General features: G+C 47.6%; 1 protein-coding gene across 3 annotated transcripts; it reads left to right on the top strand.

Moving 5' to 3' along the window:
• Positions 1–12: 12 nt before the first annotated feature.
• Positions 13–15,179, top strand: LOC136024440 (scaffold attachment factor B1-like). 3 transcript variants are annotated; one of them, XM_065699769.1, is made up of 21 exons: positions 13–299; positions 1,073–1,160; positions 2,774–2,838; positions 2,927–3,205; positions 4,315–4,377; positions 5,136–5,163; positions 6,117–6,615; positions 7,051–7,100; positions 7,686–7,786; positions 8,265–8,414; positions 8,507–8,607; positions 9,067–9,212; positions 9,359–9,447; positions 9,974–10,110; positions 10,695–10,988; positions 11,493–11,630; positions 12,872–12,911; positions 13,417–13,529; positions 14,197–14,303; positions 14,543–14,609; positions 14,818–15,179. In XM_065699769.1, exons 1-21 carry the CDS (start codon positions 108–110, stop codon positions 14,942–14,944), a joined length of 2,874 nt encoding a protein of 957 aa, XP_065555841.1. In that variant the 5' UTR covers positions 13–107; the 3' UTR covers positions 14,945–15,179. The 3 variants fall into 3 exon arrangements, 2 of the variants coding, with proteins under 2 accessions (XP_065555841.1, XP_065555842.1); XR_010616827.1 differs by lacking the exon at positions 14,197–14,303 and having other exon boundaries at positions 14,818–14,849; XM_065699770.1 differs by lacking the exons at positions 14,197–14,303; positions 14,543–14,609.
• Positions 15,180–16,472: the final 1,293 nt, after the last annotated feature.

Genomic DNA, 16,472 nt, shown 5'->3' with positions numbered 1-16,472 from the left:
CGCCCCCGCCTTTTACCTCAGCGCCGATTGCGTTTGCCGCCATTTTGTGCCGCCGCGGCGGCTCTCCCGTTGTGTTCACCGGCGGTGCGAGCTGAAGCAACGGCCCCATGGCGGACAGCCAGCCAGCGGCTGGGCCGGGAGAACCCGCCTCTCTCTGTGCGGCTGTGCTCCCCGGTTCGGAGCCTGAAACCCGGCGGCGGCTGAGCGAGCTGCGGGTCATCGACCTGCGCGCCGAGCTCAAGCGGCGTAGTTTGGACAGCGGCGGCAACAAGAGCGTCCTCATGGAGCGGCTCCGGAGGGTGAGCGGGGGGCTGCGGGGGCCCGCGGCCCGCCCGCCCGGTGCCCTGAGGAAAATGGCGCCAAGCGTCTGTGGAGAGCGGGGACCGGGGCTGAGGGGGACAGCGGGGCCGGGGAGGGTCAGGGGAGGCCCCAGCGGTTCGTGGCGAGCGGGGCTTAGATCTGCCGGGCCCCCGAGGCGGCGGGTGTGCGGAGCTAGCGGTGTGCCGTCTGCGGGGTTGGTTCTCTGGGGGTGTCTGGCGTTCCTAACCGTGCAGCGAGCCCCCCGCCTCCTTCCTGGACCTGCACAGCGCAGCGTGTGTGCCGGGTGTCCTATCCTCATGCTATGCACTGGGCATGGGTTTACAGTCCTGTTCGCTGTCTGCCAGGCTTCCTGCTCCGTGCTGATTCTTTCCTGGCTTTCCACGTCGTCCCTTGTCCCCGTAAGAGCGTTTGGCATGTTAGCGGCATGCAGGTCACCTCCGTTGAACTGCTGCTTGTGTCTCCTCCGGCCGAGCTTCTCGCTGTCGCAACACCGCGGGTTGGGATGGACTTTTTCTGCCTCTAGGTCATGCTTCTCTCCAGAAACCTTCCACCAACACCTTTGTGCTTTCCTGTGTGCTCGTTGCTTTGCTCTGGTGGGCTTTGGGTTGTTGCTCCTTGGCTAACTCAAAGCACTAAGTTGTTGGTTTGGTGCGTTTCTTCCTTGGGTGTCTTGCTTTTCAGCTTGACATAATGCACAAATGGGGTTTGTATGTCTGTCTTGATACCTGGTTTTATCTTTTCCATGTAATAGGCTATTGAGGAGGAAGGGGGAAATCCTGATGAAATTCCAGTGGCTTCCGAAAATGTCATGAAGAAAACTCCAAAAAGAAGCAGCAAAGGTACAGGGCAGTTAGAGGGGATCTTCCACCCCATCCCCCTTGAGTTTCCCTGGAACTTTTACTCATGGAATGGAGCCTTGCTGGTCTTTTTTTTTTCCCCCTGAAGTCTGCTTTTCCTTTTGTATTAATTTTGGCACTGGTGCTGGCTGCTTTGTGACCTCAAAGCTATGCCTAACGTTGCATTTAAGGTCCCTTATGACCCAAACCATTCTGTGTTTACTTGCCTGAGCCAGTATTGGGTAAAAACTGGTTACTAAGCACAGTTCAATCTACTGTTCCTTTAATACCATACATTACTGATACTTTTCTGCCCCCCATTTATGCTCAGGTTTCTAGGGCTGAGTGCTATGGGGGTTAACCTGTTCCTTTAATGACAGAATTTGTGATTTAATAAAGCAGGAATTGGGCCACTTGAAGGATCTGTTGGTTTGTTCTCAGAGTTCTCTAAAACTTATAGCAGGGATTCATAAATAATAGTTGAAGCAGTGTCAGTCCTTTTAAAATAAATGAACCTTTATTCTTTTTTTACATGACTACCTTTATCAAGGGTTTTTTTGAGGTAGAAATGCAGAGTTTCCAGCAAATTCATAAGAACCTCTGTAGTGTGTTCTGCTTATTCTTCATAGCGAATAGCCTCATTTTTCTCCCTAGAAGGCCAGTTTTTAACCAATTTCAGAAATTGGATCTGGTTTAAGGCTTTCTACATGCAGATTTTTTCTCATGGTGAGACATAGTCTTAACATAATCCTTAAAGTCTTTTTTCTAAAATGAGCATAGTTTGAGCTTATTTTGTAATGAAAGAATGCTGAAAGTTTTGTATTGGGGCTGAGCAGAATGAGCAGTTGAGATGAAGGATTTTAATTGTTAATTTTGACTTTTTTAATATGAAAATCCGTGAGCTGAAGCTCCAGTGTTTTGCTGACTAATTTGTTTGACCCAGATTCTCGTCATTGGCGTGATCTTACATTTGCTTGCCATCTCAAAGGTGAAATCTTAATTGGGATGAGAAAAGTCATGTGGGTAAAATCGGAGAGGTCTTTGGTAGCCACGTTCATTTTCAAGCATCTGACAGATTGTCATGGGGTGTTTGGTGTCGGGATGGAGATAGACAAGATGCTCCTCTCAGCTGTGGAAGCCCTTTCCCTTTTTTTATTGTAATGTGCTTGTAGTTTGGTGATGAAAAATCACATTCCTAAAAGGTGACACAAGAATTCTTGTTGGGCGCTGAAGCCAGTGTCCTGTTGGCAGTAACAGCAGAGCTGACATTAGATGTGCAGCTGGTAAAGGGAACACTCTAAAAACACACATGGAGGGGGGGTGTTGTTTGGTTGCTTTTCTCTTCTTTCTGGTAAATGCCTGTAAAGAAAGGAAAGGTTGAGCTAATAATTACTGCAATAGCCTCAGCTGGGGAGTGCAGTGGTGCTTGAACTCGTGACAGACCTTGGACTGTAGCTGTTTATCAGTCACTGAGCTGGGATGAACACTCAGTTGTGGCAAATCAGGAAAAAGCAGATAACTAAACTGAATGGCATGTGAATCTCATGGCAAAATGAAGCCTTAAGGGGGAACATATTGTGACCTGCTTTTCATTCTAATGACCATAATGTTGTTAGGACGTAGACCTGATGACGAGGGAGTAGAAGATAATGGTCTGGAAGAGGACTCGGGAGATGGACAGGTATGTGAGGCTGCGTTTGATGGGAAGTAGTGATGGTGTTGCTCACAAGTTACCATGACTATTATATATACTTTTTTTCTTTCCACAGGAGGATATTGAAACAAGTTTGGATAACTTGCAGGATATTGACATGATGGATATTAGTGTGTTAGATGAAGCTGAAATAGATAATGGCAATGCAGTAGATTGCGGAGAGGATTACAGTGCTGATAATATTCTTGACTCACTGTCTGATAGTAAAGAAAATGCTGATGCCGAAGTGAAAGAACTTGCAGATCAGCCTACAGAATATGCTCTAGATAACTTGGAGGCATCCCCACAATTTTCAGACATTAAAGAAGAATCAAGAGAAATATCAGTAGTGATGGTATGCATCTGTTCTGTGTGTGGAATCAGATTCTTTTTTTCCTTTGTTTTTATTTTTAAGTAGCAAACCAGTAGCTAAAGAGTATTTGTAACAGTTTGGGGTTCTACCAGGTCTCATGGGCATTGCTTTTGCTTTTACATATCTGTGGCAATAGATTTTCAGATGGTTGTAGACATGGGTCTAGAAGTGACTGGCAGTCCAGACAGCATTCATTTGAATCATGCTTTGAACTCTGCTTCACCTTCTGTTTACATTCCCCTCCTCATAGTTTCACTTAGGAGGACATATGAGGCCTGCAAATGCTGCAGCTTTACTTCATCTCAGCTGAGCAGCAACATTCTCGGGACTATATTCCAGATGATCTTTCTCTTAAGAGAGGGCCTCACAGTTACTTCTTGAAAGTAGTTTTCTGTTGACTTTCTATGTTAATCTGCCTGTTGCACTGCTTATATGACATTGTCCCTCTGGGCTAGGAGATAATTTCCCCCCTCCAAATCCAAGTGTTTATCTTCTGAAATGTACCTCAAAGCATTTAAAGGAGGTTATTTCTGCCCTGTCTCATTGGGAAGTGTGGCTCTTGCTTGCGCATGCACATTGTGTCATTGGGGGTGGACTACAAGATCCTAATTTGGGGAGGGTGGTTCCCTCCCCAGATCTGGAAGTTGCAGAAATAAGCTTAATCCTATCCCTAAGCAGCTCCTGCCCCACACAAGCAACTAGAAATACCCACAGAGTATTTCCTTTCAGTGACTGAACTACCAAGTCCAGGTCAGCTCCTGCCATCTTTTATCACTAAACAGTCAGCAAGTCCCATAGACTTTTTGGCTTTATGTTGTTGCTGTAAATAAGAGATAAAGACAAGAGAAAGTTTGCTGTTGGAATCCCCATCCTTAAAAGATTTTGATGAGCTGCCCATCGTATGAGAGGTAATGAGAAAGCTTGGGATTGAGAAGAGGCCCGAGGGTCAGTTTTTACCCTTCCTGATTGTTTTGGACACAATATATTTGCTTGATATCACTTGTCAGTGAAAATGAAAGCTTTTCTTTGTCATTCAGGTTTCATTCACAATACCATTTTTTGAGTGGTTAATAAAATATCTTGTTTCATAGGTAGAGGTTGAAGATGTTGGAACCAGTTTAGATGCTGCTTCAGCTGATTTAATCGTAATAAAGGTAAATGGCAACCCAGTTTTTCTTTATAAACAAGTCTTAATATATGCCTTATATATTAAAGATAGTATTATATCTATTAAGTGTATTATTAAAAATGCGTGCTGAAACAGTGTATGTGCAGGTAGTACACAGTGGGTACACATCTGTCTGCTCGTATCCATGTGATGTATATTCCATACTGAGATTGGGAAGTAGATTGGATTCTTTTTACCTGTTATATAAACCAACTCAGTACCTTAACATTCTATTTAACTTCAGTCACAAGTGCACGTATCCCATGAAAGCTGAAACCGGTCTATTCCTGAAACACTGGCTTGGTTTCCAGCTCGCTCCTGGTAGGTTAAGAAATTGTAGCTCCAGGTGGAGCTAGTGTTTCTATGGATGCTGTTTTCAGAGAGCAAACTTTGTACTATAGATTCTAGAGAAGGGCAACACAAAGATGAGCTTTGTTCTGCTGCTGACACAGTTGTTGATCTCTTACCCATGGGAACATGCACCATGTGCTCAATATTTGGAGAAATATCAAAGTTCTTACACATCTTGTAAAACTTGAAGATGTTAAAAGGTAATGTTAAACATTCCTGGGGGAAAATCCCTTAAAATTCAATGTTGTCCAAGTGGAAATAGACTGAATTATAGTAACTCTTCCCCTAAATTCTCTCCTCTGTTGAGGAGGTTGGGAGTTGTTATTAAGAATAACATGTTGCCTTCTTACAGAGTAGTGATACTTCTGCCTTTCTTACCCTTTTTCACTGCAGGAACTTGAAGTGTTACCTTTGGAGCCAGGTACTGTTTTTTGGGGTGGGGTTTTATGGTAGTTTCTTGGGGTTTTCTGTTTTGTTAAAAGCCAAAAAAAAAAAAAAATCCTGGGGGCATTGCAACAGTTTCATTCTTCATTGAATTCTTTTTTTGTGTCCCTGGTTATTTTAATGCATTACTGTAGTGTACGTTGTTATGGTGGACAGTCCAGGACATGCAGGGTCATGGAGATTGGAAACCCGGTCATATCACCAGATCTGTGAATAGCCACCTTGGGAAAACATGTCTTTAACATGATTCAGAGGTTCCAGAGAGCTGGTACCTAGAGTGGAGTAAAGGAATGAGCCTTAAAGATGTAAAGGTTCTGCAAACAGATCTTGTGATATCACACTGTGCTGTAGTGCTGTGAATATCAAGACAGGAGCATAGGTAATGCAAAGCTTTGGTACAGAACTGCAATTAAATGACTGACTGGACTTCAGAAGAAGGAACACACTGTCATCACAGGAATTTCCTACGGATCCGAGTTGCTTTCTGGACTGCAAACACACTCATGCACCGTCAGAAGATGCCCAGTTCTCATGTTGGACTGTCAGCTGAAAGAATTTCACAGAAATTTGGAAATTGAACTCTCAATGCCTTGATACGTTCAGTTAAACATCTGGGACTCTGGAAGCTAACTAGAGAAGAAACAGAGCTGAACGATGGCATGAAGAATATCAAGGATGAGCCAGAAGGTTGTTGTTAAATCTGTTGGGGGCATTTTTCTTCCCTGTTAACACTGTAGGGCTGATTGGGTAGTGTGTGAGACAGCAGGTAGGGTAGCTTGTAACACTGTGTACACTAGGGTTTTCCAATCTCTGTGTAGCTTAGAAGTTCTCTTGGTGTTAGTGTGGCAGCCATGCCAGTTCCACGTTTGTGATTGCTGTATTTCCCTGGTGATTAAATCTTGTGCCATTCTATTCCTGTTAAATCCGTAGAAAATGAGAAAATACTCGACATTTTGGGGGAAACTTGTAAATCTGAGCTACTTAACGAAGAAACTTCCGAAGCGGAGCGGCCGCATGCACAGGAAGCCAGTAACGTGGTGCCAGGCAAGAGGCTGGCAGAGGAAGAGGACGCTCTTGGTGGCGCTCAGGTGGAGGAAGATGCTTTAGATTTGGACAGCAAAGCGGCCCAAGCTATGGCAAGGAAGGAAGCAAAGCGTTTAGTTGTAGCGAAAGGGGAGACAAGTGAACAGACAATAGAGGAAGCGAAGCCGGACTCTGACTCTTTAGTAGTAGAGAGCGTGAGCGATCAGAGTAGCAAACGCTCCCCAGGCCTGGAAGCCTCTAGTGGGGACCCAGCGGGCAAAGGCGCAGGTCCCGAAGCCAAAGATAGCAAAGAAGATGCCAAGAAAGCAGAAGACAAAGCTAATTCAGAGGAACCCCCTGCTACTAAAGAGTCCTCAGCCAGTGAGGGCGGTGATCAGAAAAAGAGGTTTGTTTTTTCTCCGTTCTAGACGAGATCTTTTTGTCATGGCTGGGTACGTGACGCGCATAAAGCTGTTTCCTTCAATTGGCCACCGAGACTGATGAAATTGTAGCCTATTCCTAAAGAGTCTGTTTTATTTCTCCATGGGCAGATTTTGTATGTTGTTGGTTTTTAAACACAAAGAGGGTTTGATTTCTTTTCCTTCCTCAACCTTCAGAGGTTGTTTTCTTAAATTACTCTTTTATTTTTGTCAACTGCAAACCAGAATTGTCCGGTTGAGGATATGAATCCCATATTTCCTGTCAATCTTCCATAAATTTGCACAGATAGTGTTTATTTCAGAACTAATTTACTGGTAGGTATCCAACTTTTAGTGCACAGTCTAGAATTAATGATCTTTTTGCATATGGGTATTTGAATAACATGGTGTTTTGTCTTTAGCCCCGGTGAGGAGGACAGAGATGCAAAGATGATCTCAAAGGATGAGAAAGGTAGGTTTTGGGTGGATTTTGCTTTGTTTTCTTAAATATACAATTTCCTTGAGGGGGAAAAAATGTTGTGGGGTCAAATCTAACCAGGTTTGGAGTTCAGAAGTTCATTTTTGCGGTATGGAGTGCATGTATTGATGTTGACTGGGAGAGGCAGAAATAAAACGGCATTTGAAGATACTTACGAACACCAGAGAGGGACTGTTCATCAGTGTCTGTGGGAATAGGACAAGAGTTGATGGGTTCAAGCTGAAACAGGGGAAGTTCAGTTCAGATTAAATGTAAGGAAGTTGTTCTTTACTGTGAGGGTGCTGAGGCCATGGCATAGGTTGCCTAGAGAAGTGATAAATGCTCCATCCCTGGCAGTGTTCAATGCCAGGTTGGACAGAGCCTTGGGCAACAGGGTCTAGGGTGAGGCATCCATACCTGTGGCAGGAGGTTAGAACTGGATGATCTTAAGGTCCTTTGCATCCCAAACCATTCTATGGTTCTGTGAAGTCAAAAAATAGTGTTTTTTCTTTTTAAGGTCATTACCATTTGTGTTCTTGTGCTTCATGGTCTTTTCTGTTTGGCTTGTTTGTACCTTAGGCCGTGGGGGCAGTGGTTCTGGCAGAAACTTGTGGGTTAGTGGCCTTTCATCCTCTACTAGAGCTACAGACTTGAAGAATCTGTTCAGCAAGTATGGAAAGGTACGGGGCAGATATGTACATTAACAGACCCTTGTAAGGTATTTCAAAGGATGACCTTAAATTTAGCTCCTATTTTTCCTCATGAGTAACTGGGGAGGGTAAGCGCTGACACTTCTTCTGTTCTTTTGAAACTGTGTCTACAAGTAGCTTGATGAGGAGGGTTGCCTGAAAGTCACATTTTGGAGAATCTCTGTGCAGAGACCTGTAAAAATGGGGTGTCTCTTGACAGGAGAAACTGGTGGCTTGTCATCAAATATGCTGAAGCCTAATTATACCTCTTGGGTGTCCAGTTGATGCTGGTTTAACCTGTTCCGTTTCGAGGGAATGAAACGGAACAGTTCCTGTGGCAGGGGGTTGGAACTGGATGAGCTTTAAGGCTCTTTGCAACCCAAAGCATCGCATGATTCTATGAAAAGATGATCAGAATTTATCTGGCAACAGATCTGCAACCACAGAATGATCTGGTTTTTCCCCAAAGGTGGTTGGTGCCAAAGTGGTGACCAACGCTCGCAGCCCCGGCTCCCGCTGCTATGGCTTTGTCACCATGTCAACATCTGAGGAAGCCACCAAGTGCATTAATCATCTCCACAGGACAGAGCTGCATGGCAAAATGATTTCTGTGGAAAAGGTAAGTGGTGGCTATTTCATGACACCGCAATGAAAATAAACAGGGGCAAGTTGCAGGTCTAACAATACAAATATTTCTGCTCCAAACTGCAGGCAAAGAATGAACCAGCTGGGAAGAAGCCTTCAGACAAAAAGGAAGGGGAAACAAGGAAGGAAAAAGATAGGCACCATTCTTCAGAGCCCAAGTCTGAGAAGTAAAGTGGTTTTGGGTATTTTTTTGGTGTTTTAAAGACCACTCACTTGAACTGCAGCTGTGTGAGCAAAGTGAACAGTAACTAATAAATCTCAATGTGTTGCTTCACGCTGCGTGTGAAATGTAGGAGTAATACTGGGAAAGATGAAATCAGTGGTGTACAGCAGCAAGTGCATCTTAATTTGTTCTCTCTTCAGAAATCTGGAGCTTTTTCAGGGGTTAGTATCAAATCTTGTCAGTTGTATCAGGAGATACCCAGTCAGCCCCTTCCTAGATAAACCCTGAACTACATGTTGGCTTCAGCACAGCAGATGAAAGGGTTGGGAGTGGGGTTTTGGGGAGTACTTGTAGTGTTGAGGGTTTTTTTGGGAAGTGGTGGGGGGTTGCATGGTTGGCTTGGTCAGAATGGCCGTATAGCACTTCTTGTTAGGTTCTCTGCTAAAGCAAAGTTTACCTCTAGGTCTCTTGGTGTTAAGAAGGAGGAGAAGCCTGACAAAAAAGATGACGCTAAGAAAGCAGAAAAAGATGGAAAAGATGAAAAAGAAGGAAAAGAGAAAGATGACCAAAAGGCTGGATCCTCTGATAGATCAAGGGCAAGCAAGTCAGGTAATTCCAGCTGCCTTTCAACAAACCTCAATAAAACCTCAATAAAATCACTTTTTACTGCTTTAGTATCCCAATTGCTTGAAATCTCACAAGGATTATCGAATGTCTCACACATTACTTACTCTTGGATGGATTTTGTTTTCTAGTGAGTCGAGGAACCGAGAGGACAGTGGTGATGGATAAGTCAAAGGGAGAACCAGTTATTAGTGTGAAAACTTCCACATCAAAGGAGAGGGTAAGGACAGAAAAAAACCTTTATGTCAAAATAAGTGACAAACAGCTTTTTATGCATGTAGTTGTGAAGGGGGTTTTGCCTGTTGGGAACAGTTCTTTTCTCACTTTTAGAAAGCATTAGGGTGCTCACGATGCAGCAGAGGTAAATGCTGGTGCTTCACCTTCTTCATAGCTTTTGACAGTGCTGTCCTAGTCACAGACACAGAATTACAGTGTGAAAATGGTGTTAAGATGATGTGTTTCCCCAAGCATGGAGCGTGGTGACTGGTGACCTTTAAAGCCATGTATCACTTGCCACTGACAAGTCACATCATGTGCCTGAAGTATTTATGTATACAGAAAGCCATTAAACTTGTAGCCAAAGGCAGGGTGCTTTTCCCTGCGTGGCTTTCCCATGGAATTCCAACATCTCTGGGAAGGTGGGCTGTCTGTCTTGCTCAGGTTGGCACAAGGTAGGCATTTTACCTTGGGATTTCAGCTGAAAAATGCACCGTGTTGAGCTCCTGTGTCGTTTTGCTTGAACTCAGAGTACAAAGAGCCAGGATCGCAAATCCGAGAGCAAGGAGAAACAAGATATTTTATCCTTTGATAAAATCAAAGAGCAGCGAGAGAGGGAGCGGCAGCGCCAGCGGGAGCGGGAGATCCGGGAGACGGAAAGGCGCCGGTGAGTTCTCCCGCGTTCCCCTTCACCTTTGGACAGCGTTTGGGTTTCCTTCCCTCCTCTGTTTGGCACAGGCCAGCGGCCCTCCAGCATTAGGATCTCACATGGATTTGGTGCTAATCTCTTGATCGAGCATGAATAAGGCCAGATGATGAAGCTTTTTACCACTAAAATCTCTCTTCTCCAAGCCTGTGCTTTTCAAGAGGCTCTTGTGGAGCAGTGACCTTTGTAGGTGCTTCCAGGTCCACTCCATTTGTGTTTCCATGTTTGACTTCTTTCCGTAGAAGCTTGTAAATGCTTTCTGTTTGTCAGACTTCTGTCTTAGGACGTCTTGTACTCTGTGAAAGCTTCTTCAGAGCTGATGGAGATACTGTGTTACACAGAAAGCTTATCCTTGCTTTTCATCTGGATCTTCCTTCCCTCCCCCCTTAAACTAAATAGCTGTGATTTAAATGAGCTTAGTCCTATTTAAGCAGGTAGTGGGAAGAATAGAAACAAGAAACCCCATTATAACAAAGAAGCCGTAAAGATAAAGCTGAGACTGAAGCTCCTGGACTGACACCAAAGTCTCTCTCTCTTCCCTTCAGAGAGCGAGAGCGGCGGGATCGGGAGCAGCGGCTTCAAGCTATTCATGAGCGGGATGAGAGGCAGCGGCTGCAGAGGGAGCGGGAGCGGCTGGAATTCCAGAGGCAGCGGCTTGACAGAGAGCGCCTGGAGAGGGAGAGGTTGGAGAGGGAAAGAATGCACATAGAGCAGGAGAGGAGGCGAGAGCAGGAGCGGATCCAGCGGGAGCGTGAAGAGCTGCGGCGTCAGCAGGAACAGCTCCGCTATGAACAGGAGCGGAGATCTGCCATGCGGAGGCCTTACGATCCTGATGGCAGGTAATGATAACCATGATGGGATCCCAGACTCCAGTTACAGAGCATTGTAAAGCCTTTGTGAATTGTGAGTGCTCTTGCTGAAGCGGTTGTGGGAGCTCACAACTGAAAGACTATTTCCATGTTGCTTTGAACACTTGGATATTGAGCTGGAGGGAGACCAAATGTTCATCCTCTTCTCACTGTGAGCACCATTTATTACAGCAGGTTTAAAACTTTTGCATCCAAAAGAGGTGTGACCAAGAGCAGAAACTGCTTGTTAGTTCTGAAGCGGGATTGGTTAATGAGATACTCATTCTCTTCCTGCATCAGCACATGCTGAGATCAAGCTTTAGTGTCAATGCACCTCACCTCCTCTGAAGTGCAATGCAACTGAAGCATCCAGGAGTTCCCAGTTATAAATCAAAAACTGTGGTTTGGACAATTGCATTGGATGAAGTTTGCTCTCAAGTGATCAGGGAAAGAAGGTGGGTTTGGGATCACTACTGATGGTGACCTCCCTTGCAGGCGGGATGACCCGTACTGGCCTGAGGCAAAGCGGATGGCGCTGGATGATCGGTACCATTCCGAATTCAGCCGCCAGGATCGCTTCCATGACTTCGACCACAGGGATCGTGGCCGGTACCAGGATCATTGTTTGGACAGGTTGGCAAGGAGATGTTTTTTTTTTTTTTTTCCCCCTGTATCTTCATGAAAATGAGTGTCTTTTTGTGGAAGGGTGCCAAAAGACCTGGGGTCATTTCTTGTGTTTAATATCATCTGTGCTTGCAGCCCTGTGTTTCCATTGGGTTTGGACATGCTGGAAAGAGGCTGCGTAAAGAGTATAAGCCAAGTCCTAATGTAGTCTGCCATCGCACCAAGGGAGGTCCCAGAACTGCTCTGGAGATGGATGGAAACCTGGTTTACAAATCCCTGTTCATTAGGCTGAGCTTGAACCGTTTCCTTTTGCTTTAAAGCCTTCCCTGCTTTCATGTTTGCAGCCCAGCTAGTGCAGATGTTTAGTTCCACAGTTCTACGTTGTGCTTGTTGAGACTTCTGTCTTGCTTTCCTTTGCTTGAAACTCATTTCTCATAGTGGAAGGGTCTCTCAGTCTTCTCCCTTGGTAGCATCAAGGGCCTGCCCATGTCTCAATGATGCTTCACATGCCCTTATGTCGTGGTTTAAACCAATCCACACAGGTCGTCCACTCACCCCCCTCCCTCCCCGACCCTCCCCACTCCTGGAGGGATGGGGAGGAGAATCAGGAGAATGTAACTCCCACGGGTTGAGATAGGAACAGCCCAGTAACTAAGGAATAACACAAATCACTGCTGCTACTGCCCGTGATTAATATTGATAAGAGAAAATAACAAGAGAATACGATACCACCGCTGAACGAGTTCGACCCCCCCGAAGAGAGAGTGTGCCCTTCTGGGTAACTCCCAGTTACCTCCCTGGGCATGACGTGCTGTGGTATGGATACCTCTTTGGCTAGTTTGGGTCAGGTGCCCTGTCTCTGCTTCCTCCCGGCCTCCCCTCGTCCCCAGCAGAGCGTGAGACTCACAGAGTCCTTGGCCAGAATAAACATTACTTAACACCGATTGGTTTTAATTGTTGCTATCAGCTCTCTGCCCAGGCTGGAAGTCAAAACACAGAGCTTGCACCAGTTACTAAGAAGGAGCAAAACAGCTCCTATTAAACCCAGGGCACCTTATTACAGTAATAAGTGCCACTTTGAGCTCTTAGTGTGCTGTGAACACAAACTCATTTGAGTATCTTACCACTAAACATGTGTTGGCATTCAGCTCTACAGCCTAATGAAGATAAACTTTCCTGCCCTATTTCATACAGACATTGACATTAGGATCACTGTGTGGATTCAACCAAAACTTCTCTTTCTGTTCCAGAAGAGACGGTTCGAGAGGAATACCGGATCGTGACGGGCAGGTGGGTGATAGCCAATACCCCCTGCACTTAAAAGCCACACAAGCCAACCCCAGACTGGAAAGAACACAGTGCACACGCTTCCTACTTCACCCATCAGAGGGGTCCCTTCTCTGATGTGTATCTGTGAAATAACTGGTGTCCTAATTGCACGAGGGAGGTGACTGTGTGAAAACCAGTTCCCCAGTGGTGTGCAAAACCTTTCATTTCTGAAAAGAGGTAGGAAGTAGGCAGATATTCTATGTAAACATGAAAGATCTGGAGTTACAATGAAGCCTCAAAGCCACCCTAGAAAGCAAAAACCACCCTCCCCAGTTATAAACCTCCCACCACTGAGGAGGTGCTGTGAAGCAAACACCTAGAGTGAGCCATGGGACCAGTAAACCCAGAGGCAGCTCCTGCTCTTTCTAGCAGCTTATAGAGTTCAAACTGGGAGGAGCTGGTTTTTTGCTCTCTTGAAAGAAAACCTGTATCAGTGCTGAACATAACGGTGCCATTTGCCTTCCAGCACTACCCGGAGGAGCGGCACGGAGGGCCCGAGCGACATTCCCGGGATAGCTGGGGTGGTTACGGCTCCGACCGGAGGATGAACGAAGGGAGAGGGATCCCCCCCCCAACCCGGTTAGTGATTCCTTGGTTCTTCACATTGAAGCTCTTGGTGTGAACCTTTGAAGGGTGACACGAGTGAATCCTGTCTCCAGATAGAAGCACATCCCCCCGTGTCAGGAGAGCGTTGGAGCGAGGAGAGAGGCTCTGCCCAGTCTAGCTCAGCTCCTGCCAGGTTCTCTCGTGAATAACTTTCTCTTCTGCAGCTGAGATTCAGCCCCATCCTGGATGCTCCAGTTCCATCTCCCACAGTCTCAGCTGGGCTTAGGGTTTAAGGAAACTGGAGTCATAATCTCCAGTGTTCAGGGTGGAGAACTGAGCCCCATCTGGTCATTTCTCTTTAAACCAGCCAGTCAAGCTGGGCACAGTCCAGAGGCATCGTGTCCAGTTACCCCCTCAACCAGCCCACCAGGAATGGCCTAAATCCACCAGCCAGTCAATGAGTTGTTCCATGTTTAAGTACTTCAGTGCATTGTGCTGCTAACGCTGCCTGTGTGGGGCAAAGAGGCTCTTTGTGGTGTGGAGGATGCTGTCCAGCAGCTTCTCTTTGCCCAGTTGTTACTACAACCATTGGGTCTCAGTTCACCATGGAGTAGCTCTGGATGGGTGCAGGGTTTGGCTTCCCCCTGTGCTGCTCAACGAAGAAGGGACCCACTAGAAGATGTTCTTTTATGTTTTGAAGAGCTGGCCGTGGCTGGGGAGATGATGGCCCAAGGTTAGAGGGGCACCGAGATCGTTCATGGCAGGGCAGTGTGGCTGGAGGAGTGATGGGACGGGATCGTGAGCAAGGTACACTTGCTGCTTCCAGTGTGGTTTCCCCTCTTCCTGCTGCTCAACTTCCAGCAGCAGTTCCAATTCCTCTGGAGCTTTAACAGCATTGCCAAGAAAGTAAATGAGATTCTGGGAAGGAGGTGGCTTTTTCTTAGGAAAACACAAAAGTCTGTCTTTTTTTTTTTGTCTTTTTTTTTTTCTTTTTTCCCTTTTTTTTTTTTTCCTTTTTCCTTCCTTTTTATTTCATTTTCAATTAGGTGGTGATAGAAGCATGCCTGGTCAGTCAGGACCAGGCCATGTGGTGAATCGAGGAGGGCTGTCAGGGTAAGGAGCTTTGTCAGAGTGCTTCTCATGTCGTGATAATAGTTGCCCTGTCTAACAGAAGACATCCCTGTCTCAATCATGACAAACACTTTTCGCCTTCTCCTTAACTATGGATGGGCAAGTAGAAAACTCACCCAAAGCCACCTCGTTGCTCGGAGCCCTCTGCCCCTTCCTGGGCTCATCTCAGGGGGGTTGCTCTTGGTTGCAGGCGCGGAGGCTTCACCCAGGTTGGGAACCAGAGCCAAGTCCTGCCCAGCACCGGCATCCAGGGAGTGTTTGTGGGACAGGAGCGGCTGCCCCGGCCCCCGGAGCCGCGCTTCACCCGCCGCTACTGAGAGCCCCCATCTCTATTTTTCTTTAATGACAACGAGTGGTGATTTTTATGCCCCTTGACTTTGCGAGGACACCAGGAGGCAGCTGCTGCCTCGTAGCCAAATGTTAACTTTGCGTCAGTTTGGTTTTATTCTTTCTTTTTGTAATAAACGTATTCTTGGTCAAACACCCCCTCACGTTTCTGGTAGTTGAAACATTCCATTTTGCAGTAACAATAAACTCGGTTTTGGCTGCTCCTCTCTTGGTTCTAGAGTCCTTGTGAGGGGGCTTGTAGGGCAGTGAAGGAAAGAGATGATTCATTCACCTGGATCCAGGTTTGGGGGTTAAGGGAGGGGATTCTTTGAGGGGACCACCCCTAAGGTCCAGGAGGGCGATGGAGCTGTTGGAGCTCTAGAGGAGGCCATGGGGATGCTGCGAGGGCTGGAGCAGCTCTGCTCTGGAGCCAGGCTGAGAGAGCTGGGCTGGGGCAGCCTGGAGAAGAGAAGGCTCCTGAAGGGGAGACCTGAGAGCAGCTCCAGTGCCTGAAGGGGCTGCAGGGAACCTGGAGAGGGGCTTGGGATATGGGGCGGGGGGGGACTACATTACCCAGAGAGCATCGAGGTGATGGGGGCGTGGTCAGTGGCGTCGTGGGCGGGGCTTGAGGTCGTTTAGGGTCATGGCCGAAAACGCGCTGGGGGATCCGAAGGGACCCCATAGGGATGCTGAGGGACACGAAAGAACCACATAAGGGGCTGTGGCACCCCATAGGGATGCTGAGGGACACGAAGGAACCCTATAAGGGGCTGTGGCACCCCATGGGGATGCTGAGGGACACGAAGGAACCCTATAAGGGGCTGTGGCACCCCATGGGGATGCTGAGGGACACGAAGGAACCCTATAAGGGGCTGTGGCACCCCATGGGGATGCTGAGGGACACGAAGGAACCCCATAAGGGGCTGTGGCACCCCATGGGGATGCTGAGGGACACGAAGGAACCCCATAAGGGGCTGTGGCACCCCATGGGGATGCTGGCGGACTCGGTGGAGCTGTGGGATATGGGGAAGGGGTGTCTGGGATCCCCCATTGCTCCATCCCCACCACCCACCTGTGACCCGGGCCCCCCCCCGGTGCCGCAGGAGCAGCGTGTCCTGCTCTCCCCTCGCAGGGACGGCGAGAGCCGCCTCCCTCTGCATCAGAGCCCTGGCCCGGGGGGTGCAGCCCCCGCTCCGTCCCTGCTCTGTCCCCTCCCGTGGCACGGAGCCGTCTGTGTCACCATGCGCCGGCCCCGAGGGACCCTGCCCTGTGCCCCCGCCACCGCCGGCGCCTGGCGTGAGCCGCCGCAGCCGTGTTTGCTCAGGGAATGAATGGGCAGCAGCCCCGGGGCTGGGGGGGGGACTCAGCCCCCGGCTCTCGGGCTGCTCCGCATGGACGTGGCGCTGACGTCGCTCCCGGCCGCTGCCTCGGGGCTCGTGTGTCCCAGGGGATGCAGCTCCCCGGGACGTGTCCCCCCCGTCCCCTCGGTGACAGCGTCACGGTCTGGGGGGGGGACAC

Source organism: Lathamus discolor, chromosome 21 (genome assembly GCF_037157495.1).
Source record: "Lathamus discolor isolate bLatDis1 chromosome 21, bLatDis1.hap1, whole genome shotgun sequence".
Classification (NCBI taxonomy): domain Eukaryota; kingdom Metazoa; phylum Chordata; class Aves; order Psittaciformes; family Psittacidae; genus Lathamus; species Lathamus discolor.
The sequence above is the reverse complement of the archived record's forward strand: the minus strand, read 5'-3'. Positions and strand labels throughout refer to the sequence as shown.